Below are 15453 nucleotides of genomic sequence, written 5' to 3'. Positions count from 1 at the left end.
TTGGTACTTATAGGGCCGAGTTTCCTATCACAACGATCTTATGCAGAGGATGCAGGATAGAGCCAACAGGATCCAATCAAAGAACAGGCCTTGAGACCAATCATAAACTACCAAAACACTTGACCACAGGCTTATCAGGAAGCTTCCAAAGAAGTATGTAGTAGCTGCCAACCTTCAACCAGCATCAACACCAAACTCACCCAGATCTTATAACAAGTAGCGCTTTTGACAGCTGCATGTGAAGAACCACAGAATCTCATCTCAGATTCCTCGACAGAATGTCCGAATACCCAATCCGCCCACCAACGCCCCAGGCAATGCTCCATCGCCCCCGACAAACCGGACGACGAGAAGCTCTGACGCCGGGTAAAGATGAAGCCGTTAAAGTACATTATCCTCATATTGGCCTCGACCGCCGTGGCCGGCAAGGTTCAGATCGCCAAGTCCATTGCTAGCGCCCTCTCTTGCCATCTCCTTCAAGGCGACAGCCTGCACGAGACAGCAGCCAAGGCAGCCAATCTGGGAGCCTCGAGGGGACCTGTGGAAGACAACGACAGCGGCGGCGGCGGCAAAGGGCAAACTACTCCAGCTTTTCTATCGAATGAAGGGCGGTACCAGCGTATGTGGCTCTCTAAGATGACGAGGACCGGCCTCCTATTTCCTGAAGAGTCGCGACCAGCCAACGAGGGCTTCTCCGGCTTCGGCGGAGCCTTGTTGACCTCAACAAGCCGCCGCGGTTCCGGGAGCTCCATCGCTTCAGCGTCGTCGGACACGGTTGCCACTGCTTCAACTGCCAGTATTGCGAGCAGCTTTACGTCATCTGGCGGAGATGTGCCGCCCCCGCCGTCAATTGCAAAGTACATTAACAAGCCTGTCACATGGGCCCCTCTGCCTAGCGACGAGCGGCTGCGTAGGGCGAACCCGGCGCTGATGGTTGTCACCCATCCGGAGCTAGACCGCTGGCATAAAGACTGTATACGCAAGACTGTTGGCGAGTACCGCATTGGCGTCATCTTTGTGCCGCTTGACGAGGTTGAAGACGACGAGTTGCCTGTGCTGAAGCCTCTCGACTCGCGGACCATGACAAGTTTCGCCTCGCTCGGTTCGTTTGGCGCCTGCAAGACTGGGGGCGGCGGGGGGTCTTTGGAAGAGGAGATGGTACTGCGGGTCAACGTGGATGCAAACGTCGAGCATCTCATCGACGAGATTGTAGACGGTGTGCGGGACTTGATGGGATCTGAGGGGGGATCGCGGCTTAGTTTCTAAACCAGCCCACGATGCGTCGCTGTGCCATGGAGCATGATGTTAGCTAGGGTATTATTTCGGGACTTCAACGTCGGTTTACTCAGTAACCTAGCATCTAGGCAGCTCTACTACACTTTTTCACTCTCCCTTTACCAACATCCCCTATCTGGACCTTGATGAATAAGACTGGCTGTGCTGGAAAAGCCGACTATGACGGCAAACATGGTTTATTCGGTTAACGAACTCGGTTTCTCTCGAGATGGCCATGGCCAGGAGCTCACCTTTACCGACGCGGTTGCATGCCAACAACAGGTTGACGGCAGTTATCACATCTCTGTGACGGAACCAGGATCCGCGAGGACAACGGGCCTGTCAGTATGAGCGCCGGAGAGGAGGATTCGGCGGTCAGAAGAGTGCGCTGCTCCGCCGGCAGCTCCGTATACTACTGCAGTACTGGTGGACCGGTCAACTTCATTGACCCTCGCTGCGCAGACGGATGTACCTCCGTGGTCAGCGTTAGTTCAATAGACGCAATCAAGGCCCCACGTTGAGGCTTTCAAATTGCCTCAAAATATAACCATAACGTGGAGACTGTTGGATAACCCATGTCGTGCATACGCAATCGTGTGCGTGCCTGTCAGGTGTACATGTAGTGAATGTGCGCATACCTAACTATTGCACCTTTTCAAAAGCAATCCGCAGACGACGCGTTGTGCGACTGCGTCGTCATTTGAATATGTTTAGCGCACGGTCCAGGCAACTTCTGCGCCCTACCAAGTGCATCGTCAGTATGGATTTTTGACCAGAGAATGGCGGGAGCGGTGAAATTCGAACCCGTGCTGACACCAGATATGGCTCAATGGCTATTTCAATCCATGGCGGGTCAAGCAGTGCTGGGTGGCTTGATAGGTACCCACGACCAATAAGCCGACATGCCATCCCTTAATTACAGAATAAAAAAGCCTATGAAGCGCATTGGTGGATGGCAGGGAATGCAAGCCCTAACACGCCGTGGGAGGTGTGCGCCATGCCAAATCAGCACGTAAGTCATCGTCACCAGGCTCAAACTTCAATGGCTGGGAGATTGTGGCACCACTAGCGTGGTCGTACCTAATTGCTTACCCGATCAGGAAATCAAGAGGGAGTCAAATTCCGGGGCCGCGCAACTCATGCCGCATGGGCCCCACACACCATCACGGCCGGGGTGACTCTTACACCGTGGTCAAGGTCAAGCCTCAAGGCGTCGAACCGTCATGATATAAATATCGACTGTGCCGCTCGGTTTGGTCTCCGTTGATAGTCTTGATAGCATCGGATTTCAACAGCATCACCATATTATATAAACCATGTCCGCCCAGAACGCGTTGACACCGTCACTTCGAGGCCGGAAGAGCATCCGGCCATCATCTGCGATTGATTTTGGCTACAAGTTGGAGCAAAACTTGTATGATACTGTCAAAAACCCCAAGGGCATCATAGACATGGGCTCTGCTGTCAACGAGCTGATGCTTGATGACCTGTCGGGGTGGACGAAAAAGAAAGTGAAAAAAAGCCAGCTGAGGGATGGTGAGTACAGACACATGATGTCTTTGATCGCAAATATGCTAAAATCCACCGAGCTGTTGATCACGGAGATACGCAGAGCTCAACAAACCTGCTGAAAGCGGCGGCTAGATTCATTAACGAACACTTCCGAGTTCGCCCCCCACTCACCAACGACAACGTATTCGCGGCAAACGACGTAGACACTCTGCTGGAGTCTCTGACCCACAGTATCGCAGATGAAGGAGACGCAATTCTCATCCCCACACCTAGCTGCGGCATATCTGCCCACGACGTCTGGGCAAAGAACAATGTCCATGTTGTCGAGGTGCCGTGCGACGACATCCCCGAAGAGCGGTTCTGGGGCCCCCCGCCACAGGAAGACGCCCCCATACAGGCTCCGGAACTAGTTAGGCGTCTCGAAGCTGCGATTAAGATGGAGTTGGATCAAAAGCGCAAGGTTCGAGGTATATTTTTGGCCAACCCGGACAACCCACTGGGCCGGTGCTATGCGGCCCACGTGCTACTACAGGTGTCACAGCTCTGCGCGAAGTACGAGATCCACCTGATTGTCGATGAAACCTACGCCATGAGCGCTGGAGATCGCTTCTCAAGCATCTTGAGCCTTGGCTTGGACATGAATGCTACATACGTTCACGTATTGTGGGGGATGAGCAAGGTAAGGAGCGGGCCATCACCACCTGAAAGCGCAGTCTCAATTTCAATGGATGATTCATAGAGACGGAGAGTGAGACGGAAAGACATGCTGATTCCCTTCTAGGATCTTGGCCTTGGTGGTTTCGAGGGCGCGTTCCTGGCAACATACAACAAACAGACCTACAATGCCATGAGGTCGTTGAGGTAAGTGGTCGACTCACATACGTTGGTGTCATCATCTGGGACTCATGACTGAGGACAGCAGCAGGCCCGGGCGGATGTCTGCTTCGAGTTCCACAGTGGCAGAGAAGCTGATATCGGACACGAAGTACCTCCAAAACCACTACCTCCCAGTGTTCCGCCGGCGGTTGAACAAACGGCGTAAACTTGTGGAAGAAATCCTCGTTAGTTACAATGTTCCATATGACAAGCCGGAAGCCGGACTTTTCGTCTTTGTCGACTTGTCGGAGTGGGCGGACTTCAGCCCCCAACAACACGGCAGAGAGGGCTATTCGTCACTGCTGGAATATATGTTGAAGCAGCGTGTCTTTCTCGAGCCCGGTGAAGTAAGATTCTTCCTTCATTCTATCCCTGTAGTGGAGAAAGATCATGCTGACCAGTCGCAGACATTCTGCTCCAAGCGACCAGGCTGGTTCCGACTTAGTTTCGGCGGGGAGAAGGAGACGTTCAAATTAGGTCTCCAGAGGCTGCTGCACTGCTTGAAATTGCTCGACGGCAAAGAATACACGGTGCCCTTCGCTCTAGGTCCAGGGTTATATTTCCCACCCATGAGCATTACCTATTTCTCGATCACATGAGACTATATTTAGTCCTGAACATGGGACGGGAAATCCATGAGCCGACCTCATTCGGTATCGGTTTCCCCCCTTAGATTCTGATTGTGGTTCGAAGATCAAGCAATTGGGAAAGAGGGTATTAGTTTAGGGTGTTGCAGACAAGGCGCAGGGGCGTTCCACACATATTTCTAAAGGCTGAACAAGGTGCTCGTGGAGCAACGGACCTCGGGCTGACTTACTCTTAAGTCAGAACTAATCAGTCTTCTTGTGCTGTAAGAGGGCTAGATTCGTTTTCTATAAAGATAAAGCGTCGAAACGGCTCATTCTCCATGGCATTCCATCCCATTATGCCGCTATCCATCCTACATGAACTAAGGCTCCAGCTACGCTGAGACATGATTTCTACCAAACCATGCGTATGTAAGCCGCCCTTGTCGACCACAAGTACTCGCAGTGGCGCCGTCGCACCTTGGACAAGCCCCCCCCTCAGCGATGCGGGGAAGGCTGTTTTGCGAACGTGAAGCCGTCGTTGTGCAGATGTACGTCCGGTCAAGGGGGCACAAGGAATGCACCTTGGCTGCGCGCTATACATTGTCAATGGAAGAACGCCCAGGGTCAAACAAGGCCATGTTGCTCGGGAATTTTGTCTTGATGGGCTGAACCTTTCCTCGCCGATCTTGTTACGAGCCGCCCTGGAAAGCACCGAGGAAATTGGCAATGGGTGCCGCCGTGGAGTGTTCCGAGGGCCAGTAGAAGTCCAAGAGAGAAACAGAGGCTGTGTTCATTCCAGACGATGTAGAAGGTGGTCGCTCCAGAAGCTCGAGACGACTCGGAAGCTCATGCGAAACGCGATTCCGCCGAAATCGCCCTCGTGAGACGTCTCGACTAGATGATATTGGCAACTCGTGGTAGGGAAGACAATTTCACCCCAGCCTGTAGATGAACTCCTGCATGGCCGTCCGGAACACCATCAGCTCTCTCATAGCGGTGAGCCGGAACTACACCTGCCTGCTCCTCGCTCGCATTTTCTTCGGGATCACTGAGGTCCCCTGCTATCTGGGCTGTGTGGGCGTGGCTCTCGTGTGAAAACAAGAGGACCAGGCGTTCTGGACCAAAAGTGTTCTATTGTACGCATGCTAAAGGCATATCGAATCGTCTGCGGGTGCTTATAAAGGAACCATACTCTTCCTCGCGTCGCCGAATTGACGGAAGAAGAATACGTGCAGAACAGCCGACCTTGGCAAATGCGTGCCGGCGAAGCCTGGATTCGACGCGGGCCTCGGATGTTCAGCGTGTTGCCGTCCCGGAAGTTAGCGGTAGATCTTGGATTTGATAGGAGCTCGGAGGCGAGCCTTTCTCTGCGTCCGACAAAACAGATGTCATGTTCTGGAGATGTGGTTACGCGCCAATAGATGATAGTTATTGTCTGTCTAAATTCGCCTTAGAAAGAGGCTTCACAGTAGTTGGGCTTTTGACTAGTACCTTGGCAAACCTATCTACAAGAAGATGATGCGGTTTCGCGCCCTATGAGCAGTTTGGAATCACGAACACAGACTCATCATCCACCCGGATAAACACAAGCAGTAGAAGCATTGGAATCGATTTCACAACCTTGTGGCCAACCATGTTACTAGTCTCAAACACTCAAATGGTATCTGGCTTCTCGTGAGCCGCACACTAGCCTAGCGGTGCTATATTTTTGCCTCAGCCTCCGCCAAGGATTCATGTATCCCTTACCAAGCAGCTCCTCCACAACTGGGGAGTATGCCATGGGCCTCTTGGAAGAGCTGCGACTACAAACCTGTGACTTCTCATTAGCTTCGTCCCATAGTGCAATGCCAAAGACAGATGCAATTACCGTCGGGCTGGTTTCGGATCAAGGAAAAAATATGATGTATGTGATTAGGCAGGGCCCAGGCGCGCGGCATCGTTTCCCTGATGCATGCATCTACAAAGTAGTGAAGCCTTTCGAAGCCTGTGGGATCAAAAAGACGGCCAATCGCTTTCTTCCTGGCTTCCATGAAGCTGAACATGACGATGAATAGGTCCACGGAGCAGCAGACCTGCGGGTCTTTGTCGTAGCGCGCAGCGTAGTCGTTCCCAAACGCCATGAGAAAGTTATGGTCGATAGGACATGACCGCGAGAGCCTGTGCAGCCAAATGAAAAGAAGCTGGAACCAGTTCCGTGCAATTTGCGCGACCTTGAGCTTGTTCTCGTCGGAAGGGGCCGTGATGCCGGCGAAGAATAGTCCGAAGGAATCCCAGCCTCCAGGCGAGACCGGCTGGTCAGGGGTTCCTGGGAATTCGAAGCCGGGAATGCCACGCAGGTCGGGATGCTTGGCAAAGTAAGCCTCCCAGTTTCCGCCTACGCGAGCCCTCTCCTGCTCGAAGACTGCGGGGTCTGAAAAGTACATAGTCGACATGTTGTGACAATGAGGGTTACTTGGTAAAAAGAGACTGAGCCCGTTGAGCTAAGACAAGATGTTGAATATGTGTGTTTCGCAGAGGTTAGAGAGGGAAAGGAAGCTGGTTGTTGCTCAGAGACGATAGTTGGGAGGGCACCTTGTTGACCTGACCCCGAGACAATTTGCACCTACCGACTCAAACCTTGGCTGAGCCACATCACTCAAGAAGGCTCGCCGGAGGGGTGCTGAGAACAATAATGCTTGATGCCAGAATGAAGAAGGCCGTCGGCAGGTATTGATCCGGACTATCAGTCGCATGGAAAGAGGTCATCGTTTTCTCGCCTGCCCAGCAGCTGCTACACGATGGCAACAGCCCTTGAGTAAGGGTGAATAATAATACAAATACGTTGCGTACAGTGTCTCCAAGCAACTTTATGCCAGGTATTCGACGAAATAGCAATCGCGAAAATGGCCCTTCCCATTGTAATCCCCAAAAACGGCAACCGAGTGTCTGTTCACCAGTTGCCATATCTCCGAGTCCTCATCGGTCCCGTCAATGATCATTCTGATGATCCGCCCTTTCCTTCTCTCCCTCAGACCGAGTTCTAGGGACGATCTGAGCCAGACCCAGGCCACGATATCGGGCCCAGTGAGGCCGTGTTCGATTATCCTAGGTATCAGGAAATCAAGGATCGTTGTTACGAAGTTGGTCCCCTCAGACATGCATGCAGCCATTGCGAGCAGCATGTCCATCCGAATGACTGTGAACTGCTGTCTCAGATGAGTTTGCATACCACAAGCGATGCCCAGTATCACTTTGCCTAGAGCATCGGTTGACGAGGAGGTCGCAGATGGGTCGAATAAAGAGCGAAGATAGCTGCAGCCCATCCGGCAAACGAGGTAAATGACGTAGTCCAGGGTTTTGCGCTCGTCGGCGAACTTGTACTTGACAAAAGTCTCAAATGTGGGACCGTTGATTATGCCCGAATTGTTGCCCAGGTTGACCACCGGCAAGTCGTGGTCACACAGAGCCTTATGCCAGTTATCTAGCCGGTGGCTGAAGATATGGCACTGCTGAAGAATGGATTCCGAGGTAAGAGTGTCCTTGTGGAAGTCTCGTAAACAGAAGTTGCGGTTGTCGCATTTGCGGCCGAGTACCGATATCAGCCAAGATGCCACCTTTTCGGATGCACTAGCGCCTTGGACGGTGGGGTCATGGGCGAACGATGCCTCCATGGAAAGACGGGCGTGGAGGCCCCAGACCCTCGACAAAATATCTCGAATGGCAAGCTGGGAATCGAGTAGACTTGATGCGTCGAAGGCATCGACGGAGTTGCAAGTTCTCCTGATGGGTAGTTTCATGAGGCGGAGATCGTACCGAAGCATGCGCCAGGCCTTGAAGAGACCAGGCACTGGGGAACCCGCAAAGTCCAACTTGTAAGCAATGGTGTCAAGGCCAGTCGCGTGGTTTATAATGCCCAAAGCCGTCCCAGCCTCGAGTTCGTGATACGCTAGAAGCAAGGCGGCACCCGCCAACTCCTCCCCATGGTGGGTCTCAGCATACGGTAAGTGAGCCTGGAGGCCTTTTACCGCAGCGTCGTAGTAGACACCTATGCTTTCTTCATCGCAAATTTCTCGGAGACTCTTAGCATCCGGTGGAAGAGGTCGTGTCAGTTTCAAGTTGCTTGCGGCAAGTGCCAAGACGGCGGATCGGAAACAGCTGCTTTGGCTGAACAGGCTTGGGAAGGCGAGGGCCACGGGAATAGCAGGGATGACGTTCCGGTCGAAATGCTGGACCAGCACCTCCTCATACGGTAAATAAAGTTGGCAATCGGCAGCTGGGGAGCCCAGAGGAGACGGAGTGGACGTTGTTGGTCCGGATGACGAATCTTTAGAGTTGATCAGATCGTCCCAAAGTGTAAGCGATAGAGTAGGACTCGGTGCGTCTGTGATCAGCGGCGGATCAACTTCCCATCCCCTCGATACAGTAACCAGACCGCTTGATGGGATGGAGGGTGTCGGATGGTGGTTCCTTTCAGGGGAAATCTCTTTTGAGGCCTCTTGGAAAAGGTTATCGGAAGCAGGCGCGTTGGAGGTATCGAACAGCGCCCACGGCAAGATGAATGAGCCGTTGATACCGATGTTTGTATTGGTGGAGTTCCAAGTGGGCAAAGAAGCGAGCTCCTGCCCCGTTAAGGCATTGGGATCTTGCGGTAGGTTGGTCACATGGAGGGACACATCCTGGGAGGTAGAGGAGGTTTCCTGCAGTTCCCGGCCGCAACGTTGTTTTCTTCGGTCATCCTCGAGACGTAGATCAGCCCATCTGGCCTCCTCAAATCGCTTCGAAGATTCCGCTGCCAAAGAAGTGACGTCTTTGAAGGTGACCGGGCGCTGATAGCCGCTGCACTGGAGACCTCTCCGGACGCAGGCGAGACACTCGGGGCGCGTTTCGTCGCACTATTACAATATTAGTGTCTGTATACTTGATAGGATTATGGGTCGAGCCGGATGTACCGAAGGCGACAAGTTTATAACCTTTTTCCGTTTGCTCTTGCAGTTCTGACATCCCGTCCGCTTACGAACAATGTCGGTCTTTTTCGGCCTGGAGGATTGAGATTCCATCTGTTTTCTGATTCCAGGGCACAGAACGGGATAAAAGTCACTATAATTTATGTATCCCAGCAATTTGGAAACGAGAGAAAAGTCAACGGCTGGTCAGGTTCTGCAGCAGGCAGGTGAGAATTCCATGGCCGGTCGTTGACGGCAGGCAGCATTGACGAGATCCATATAAGACGCAAGAAATATCCAGATTAGGCAGATAAGCGATACGAACCACGCCTTTCCTATTCTGGCATGCGGGTGCGACGCTAAAGTATGTACGTGACAGACCCACTCATTATGGCAAGCATGGCTGGGTTAAATCAACGAACGGGTCCGTCTTTCCAAATGACACCCGTTATGAACTTGGCAAGTAGGGGTACTTCCAAACACTGCCAGCGGGCATCTTCGAATGATGGAACGTTTGCCAGATGGTTCCCATGTTGGCTTTCGGTTTGACCGCCCGGCAGGCTCGAAAAGCCAACAATGGTCCCACTCGGCCCCTCACCGACTGGATATTATCCGAAGCGGTGTCCCACTTCGGCGTCCGAGGGCCATTGGGCGTGGCACATGCATGATGCAGGTTATCGAAAAAAGATACGCCCGGTTACACTGACTGCAATTTAAACAAACGTTTGTCCTGGCTTCTTCTACGGCTTTGTGGCTTGTCTTTGCTCCTTTTCGGGCTTGTCTTTATCACCATCTTCCGAAGAACCCCGTTCTGCTACCAATTCCGTCACCGGCTCCCTTGCAGGATAACATGCCGGACAAGGAGGGCAGGTAGGTTTCGTCCTACGTCTCGGACTGACAGAAGGCGTGGCAGGACGTCGCGGCAACCGAGGCCTCCAAGGGCGGCGCACCCAAGTGCACCAGTATGGCGATTGCCGGTGTTGCGGTGAGAGTCGCCGCTGGCGTCATGGTAGCGATCTAAAGTAGTTTTGGCAATGAGGACGAAAAAGAATAGGAAACGATTTTAGATGGTTCGTGACGGCCAGGCATCTTTTGATAAAACTATGTCCTTTCCACATGCCTGCATTTGTATATCTTGCCTTATTTTACAGCATGGCAGTTAGAGCATTGCCCATCATGACTTTTATTAATTAATAGTTGTTTTCGCTGTCTGATATCTTCTGACTATCTTGCCCTCAGCTCCCTTCATGTTTCATCTCACATGACGACGGGACACTGTGCACCTACATAATCTTCAATATGCCGACGAAGGGCAAGAGCGCCAGAGATTTATTCTTTCTGGGCTAACTTTCCGCACAAAAGTGCTTGCCTCTAACCCAGTGCGAACCCCAGTCTGCGCGTGACAAGGCCCTCTATGTGAGAGGAGAGGAAGGTAACAGCTGCCCAGAGTGAGGATCCACACGTGGCTCAATCGTAGCCTTTTAACGACTGGAGCCCGTGGCTCCCAGCTTCAGACATTAACTGGACCATTGGAAAGGAGTATCGCCAATTCGCGGAGAACATGCATGTAAGAAAAGAGCAATGATATCAGCAACGATGCTAATCTTGATCTACGAGTCCGTCCCCTTCTACCCTGACCATGACGAACAGAAGGAAGGTATTTGACCTGAACATTTTTGTGGACGAGAAAGATGCATAAAGCACGGATTCCAACATTGGCCGCATTGAACCCGGAATGTCTCCGACGGCTGACTAGTCAAGGAGGTTGATCAAATTGCCTTCCGTCTGCTCCTTCCTTCCCTTCTCAGGTTAGCTCAAAGTCACAAGCAGATGGCTAGACCGTAGGAGCACACCTTCAACTCCGCGATCTCCTGCTGCAGTAGTGAAATCTCTGCCTCCTTCGAAACAAGTATTGAGCGAAGCCGGGCGTTGTCCTGGGCATGAAGAGTTGGAGGCGCCAGGGACTCTTGCAAAGCATGTACGATGACATCCAGATCATCGACGATACTGCGGAAAGCGGCACTGGCACTGATATTTCTGCGGATGTTTGAGTTATTGTTCGTGTGATCGGAGATCTGTGCCGTGGCGCTACGCTGTTTGATCAAAACTGCCTCCAGGTCCTTCTTTCCCATTGAGACTTTTAATTGGTGGGCTTTTATGAGTCCTTCTATGTCGACCTTGGTAATTTTGGACTTCGCAGCAAGTCTCTGTAGTCGAACAACGATGGATTCGAGGAAGTTGATGTTGTGCTGCGTTGACTTCCTGACGATTGTTTGATCGGCAAGAAACTTTTCCAGTTCGATGACATGGAACTGCATGAGGTAGGAAGCCCGCTGTGCCTCTTTTAAACCAGAACGGACAGCTGTCCGACCTGTCCTTTCCAACGAGGGGGCGGGAGGTAGGGAAGCCATTATTTATTCACCGTGGAAGGCGAAAGTATGAGTGATCCAACTAATCTGGGATGAAACATAAGTCAGCAGACGGCGATGATCAGCAAAATCAACACTGATTTATTGAATCACGACGTAAAGCACAAGGCTAAGAGCTAGTGTTTGCACCTACGAAGGGTTGGATTGCTTGGCTGGAGTAGAAGGCGCGGAGAAGAGCGGCAGGGCAAGATTGTGCAAACGGGTAGTTGAAACCGACTCGCAGACGGCCGGGTCTGTGTGTGATGATCGGAAATACGAGGCTGGGAGGCCGGGTTCAAAGGACGAAAGATGGGAGAAATTGGAATTGGCGAGACAAGAAGATTGCTGAGGTCGAAACTCGAGGCATCACGTTGGTTCTGAGAAATTCCAGATGGAACCAGAGAGGAGAGTCAATCGCAGTTGGAAGGGGCAGCACCTTGGGATAGTTCCCTCCTTCCGTCTTCAAATAAGTGGAGTGTATAAACATGGAAGGTGTAGACATGGGGAAGGCGCGAAACGGAAGACGCGAAATGGAAAACGCGCCTTGGAGATAAACACAACGAGCGTGTATCAGATGTCGGAACGACAATAAGCGTAGATGAGCCCTTGGAATACAAAATGATTCGTGATACTGGGTATGACGACTCGGCCTTACGCGATACGTTGTCAACTCTTGTCTGAAGTTTCTATGGATCTGCTAGATGAATATGCTAGCAAGCATGAACTGCTACTCTTTTAGCAGCGTCTTCGACGCATGACCAGATCCGTCTGGACGATTTGATGTAGTGACAAATTAGATGCTCCACTGCCTTTAATCTAGCAGCAAGTGTAACTCTTCAAGGGAAGGTTACGGGTCTTTCTCCCTAGCGTCCGCCTCAAGACGGGCCAAGTCTCTTGAGGCTGTTCAGGCTTCAGGTCCCTCAGTTATGAAGACCAAGGGCTAGCGAAAGCTTTTCAGTGGTTCCCTCACGATTAAGATCGTTTACGAAAGTAAACAAAAAAGAAAGGAAAGAAAGGAAAAAAGGTGAGACCAGACAAATTCCGTAACGCGCGCCAGTGGGATAATCTTAAGAGCTACTGATCACTTCTAAGTAAGACAAAAAGTGCTCTTATATAGCTTGTCAAGTTTTCAGTTGGGGTCTTTTTATAATGTTCCAATTACATTGAAATAAACTAGGGTTCCATTAATTTGCTTCTGAATAATACCATGTTTCTTTTTCATTTTCACAGCTGGATCCATATGATCCAAAGTAGGGCATCTATTTTATCGCTTAGTATATTCTTAACTACAGCTGTAATAACTCAGTACCATTTCACAATATTCTATAAATATGTCATCAGTTCCCTTGAATTCCTTACAATTTTCTTTGCTGCCGTTCAGTAATTACGCCTGGAACAAATAAGCATTAGTCGTTAAGCAGTTTGAAGACGCCTAATCAATTATTGGTTTCAGCATTACTATCTACTAACTGCTACAAAAGGGATAAATTGATGTATTGTAGGTTTTGAAAGCAAAGCTATTACGCACTTAGATGTCTTTTAAACTCCAAATAGGCTCTCTCAAAGACCCTTGCGCATGTCAAAGTCACATTACGTGGTTTCTAATGTAAACATCAGGTCTCTCGACAAGCTTATGTACTCCATTACGGCCTGAAATAATTGCTCTTTGTAACATGCTCATAAGACATATACTCCTTGCTTAGATAATATTTTTTCCCTTAAGCTTGCTTTTCTTTAAAGGGAACCTGCAACTAGGTCTTTAACATAATACTTAACCTCCTACTAACACCTACTACCTCTGATTTGTATTATTAGTACAATAATAACGTAGGCCCCTAGTTTTGCCCCTTTTTAGGGGAAAAGGGCCTAATTAAGGTAACAAGCCCTTAACACCCCCCTGCCTATAAATTAAAATAACAAAATTGTTATTTACTTTAATTTGGCTTAGAGTAATAAAGACTTCCTAGAGGTTCTATCTATTACGCTAGGAAGCTTAAGAGTAACTCTTCTTTCTTCTTTCTAGATTATAATTTAATCTAGCCCTCTTTAACTCTAACTTTTCTAGCCTCTTTAGCTCCCTCTAATTAGCTAAACTAATTCACTAGCTAACAAGCTTGCTAACTAACTAGCCTAACTAGTAAATTAATAGCTAGCAAGCTAGCTGCTTAAGCAAGAACAAGAAATAGGAAGGAGAAAGGCCTCTAAAGATTAGAGTAATCAGTCTAGAGGCTAGACTCCTCTTAAGCACCTATATTACTAGTCTAAGGCGCTCTTGCCTAGGCTACCTATGTACCTATATAACCTAGAACCGTTACGCAACAGAATGTCTATTCCTTGGCTAATTTGCCATTACCCGGTCGGGCTAATAGCCGCAGATTGTACTGGCCATTTGCCGACCAAAGGGTGGACAATTGGCCGATAATTCCCCACCAAAGGGCCGACAATTATCCGGGAATTGCTGGACAATCGCCCCGCTATTGTCGGAGAATTATCGCGCCAATTGGCGGAGTATTAGCTAAGGAAATTCCCCATGTATTTTAAGGAAAATAGTCCTCTACTTTAGATAGAGGAGGGCATCGAATTTTACATCTTATTTTCCAGCACCTAAAGTGCAACAAGAACACCCTTCTTCTCTCTCTCTATTATCTACCTCCTAGTAGATACTTCTAGGTTAGCTGTTTAGACTAGTGGGATATAGAAGATAGACTGTTTAGGACGCCTTGTGCTACAAGTTTGGACCTAATAGGTAGTTAAATAATATTATTATTATCATTATTATTATTTAACATAATGCTAATAAAGTTAGGCTGTGCCTTTACACAGTGTTAAATTCTTTTATTATTCCTAAAGAAGTTATCTATATTAATAAGCTATACAAGGCGTGTGGAAATCCACTTTTTATATAAAGAGTGATCTGTAAAGTCTCTACGTCTGATAATCCCTTGGTTATGAAGAAGATAGGAAGACAAATAAACGGCGTTGTCACAACAGTATTCTGGCTTTTACAATCTATCTGCCTTGGATTCACGGACCCCTCAACTGCCCACAATGACATGAATCAATAGAACATGAAACCACGTGCTCTTGACTAATGATTTTGTCGGGATATTCAACTGTTCAATGGTGGAGCCGATCCATGGTCACGTGATTTACTATCACGTGACTCACCCTAGCGGCTTACTTACACCACTACAAATACCTACAGCAGCAACCTCTTCTCTTTTCCTTTATTATTATCTTTACCTAGCTACTAATAGTTAATTAATACTATTATAGCTACCTTAATTATAATCCTTATAATACTAATACTAATTAGTAGTTAACTTTATAGTTACTACTACTATAGATTAGTAAGGATTATTAGAAGAGGCTATAATACTTTACTTACTGCAGTAGCTTAAATTAAAGTATTAAAATACTACCTAGCCTAAAGATTATTAGTACTTAAGATCTTATAATACCTAGTAAATAACCCTTTAAGCCTTACGTCTGCTATATAATAACTACTATTACTACTATTAACTTTATTACTTTTAAAGAAGTCTCTTCCTTTATATACTACTTACTTACTAATAACCTTTATAGTATTTAGTATAATTATCTTTTTTTTATACCTAAGTTTTTTTAAGTTCTTTTTTTTTTTATCTTTTAACCTTTTTTTCCTTTAATTATTAAGATTTTTATCTTACTAAGTTTTTATCTTACTATAGTAGTAATAGCCTATATAAAATTATAAGTAAATAGACTCCTATAAGTTTTTATTTAAATAAGATCTTACTAGTAGGACTAGCTATAAAGTAGTTAAGTAAGAACTACCTAAGTAATCTACTTTTAATATAATATTTATAAATAAATAGCTTCTACTAACTTTACCTTTATATACTTCTAATA

The 15453-nt window shown here is 48.6% G+C and overlaps 4 protein-coding genes across 4 annotated transcripts; 2 read left to right on the top strand and 2 right to left on the bottom strand.

Moving 5' to 3' along the window:
• Positions 1 to 372: 372 nt before the first annotated feature.
• GLRG_09801 (uncharacterized protein) lies at positions 373 to 1266 on the top strand (the record flags this gene model as incomplete). The annotated part of the gene is made up of 1 exon (XM_008100486.1): positions 373 to 1266. One exon carries the CDS (start codon positions 373 to 375, stop codon positions 1264 to 1266), a length of 894 nt encoding a protein of 297 aa, XP_008098677.1.
• A 1325-nt stretch (positions 1267 to 2591) lies between these two features.
• GLRG_09800 (aminotransferase class I and II) lies at positions 2592 to 4262 on the top strand (the record flags this gene model as incomplete). The annotated part of the gene is made up of 5 exons (XM_008100485.1): positions 2592 to 2811; positions 2865 to 3466; positions 3569 to 3648; positions 3707 to 4010; positions 4071 to 4262. 5 exons carry the CDS (start codon positions 2592 to 2594, stop codon positions 4260 to 4262), a joined length of 1398 nt encoding a protein of 465 aa, XP_008098676.1.
• Positions 4263 to 7078: 2816 nt separating this feature from the next.
• GLRG_09799 (uncharacterized protein) lies at positions 7079 to 9268 on the bottom strand (the record flags this gene model as incomplete). The annotated part of the gene is made up of 2 exons (XM_008100484.1): positions 7079 to 9103; positions 9161 to 9268. 2 exons carry the CDS (start codon positions 9266 to 9268, stop codon positions 7079 to 7081), a joined length of 2133 nt encoding a protein of 710 aa, XP_008098675.1.
• Positions 9269 to 10974: 1706 nt separating this feature from the next.
• On the bottom strand, positions 10975 to 11472 carry GLRG_09798 (uncharacterized protein; the record flags this gene model as incomplete). The annotated part of the gene is made up of 1 exon (XM_008100483.1): positions 10975 to 11472. One exon carries the CDS (start codon positions 11470 to 11472, stop codon positions 10975 to 10977), a length of 498 nt encoding a protein of 165 aa, XP_008098674.1.
• Positions 11473 to 15453: the final 3981 nt, after the last annotated feature.

This window comes from Colletotrichum graminicola (assembly GCF_000149035.1).
Source record: "Colletotrichum graminicola M1.001 genomic scaffold supercont1.52, whole genome shotgun sequence".
Lineage (NCBI taxonomy): Eukaryota > Fungi > Ascomycota > Sordariomycetes > Glomerellales > Glomerellaceae > Colletotrichum > Colletotrichum graminicola.
Note: the sequence above shows the minus strand (reverse complement) of the source record. Positions and strands in the feature narration are given on the sequence as shown.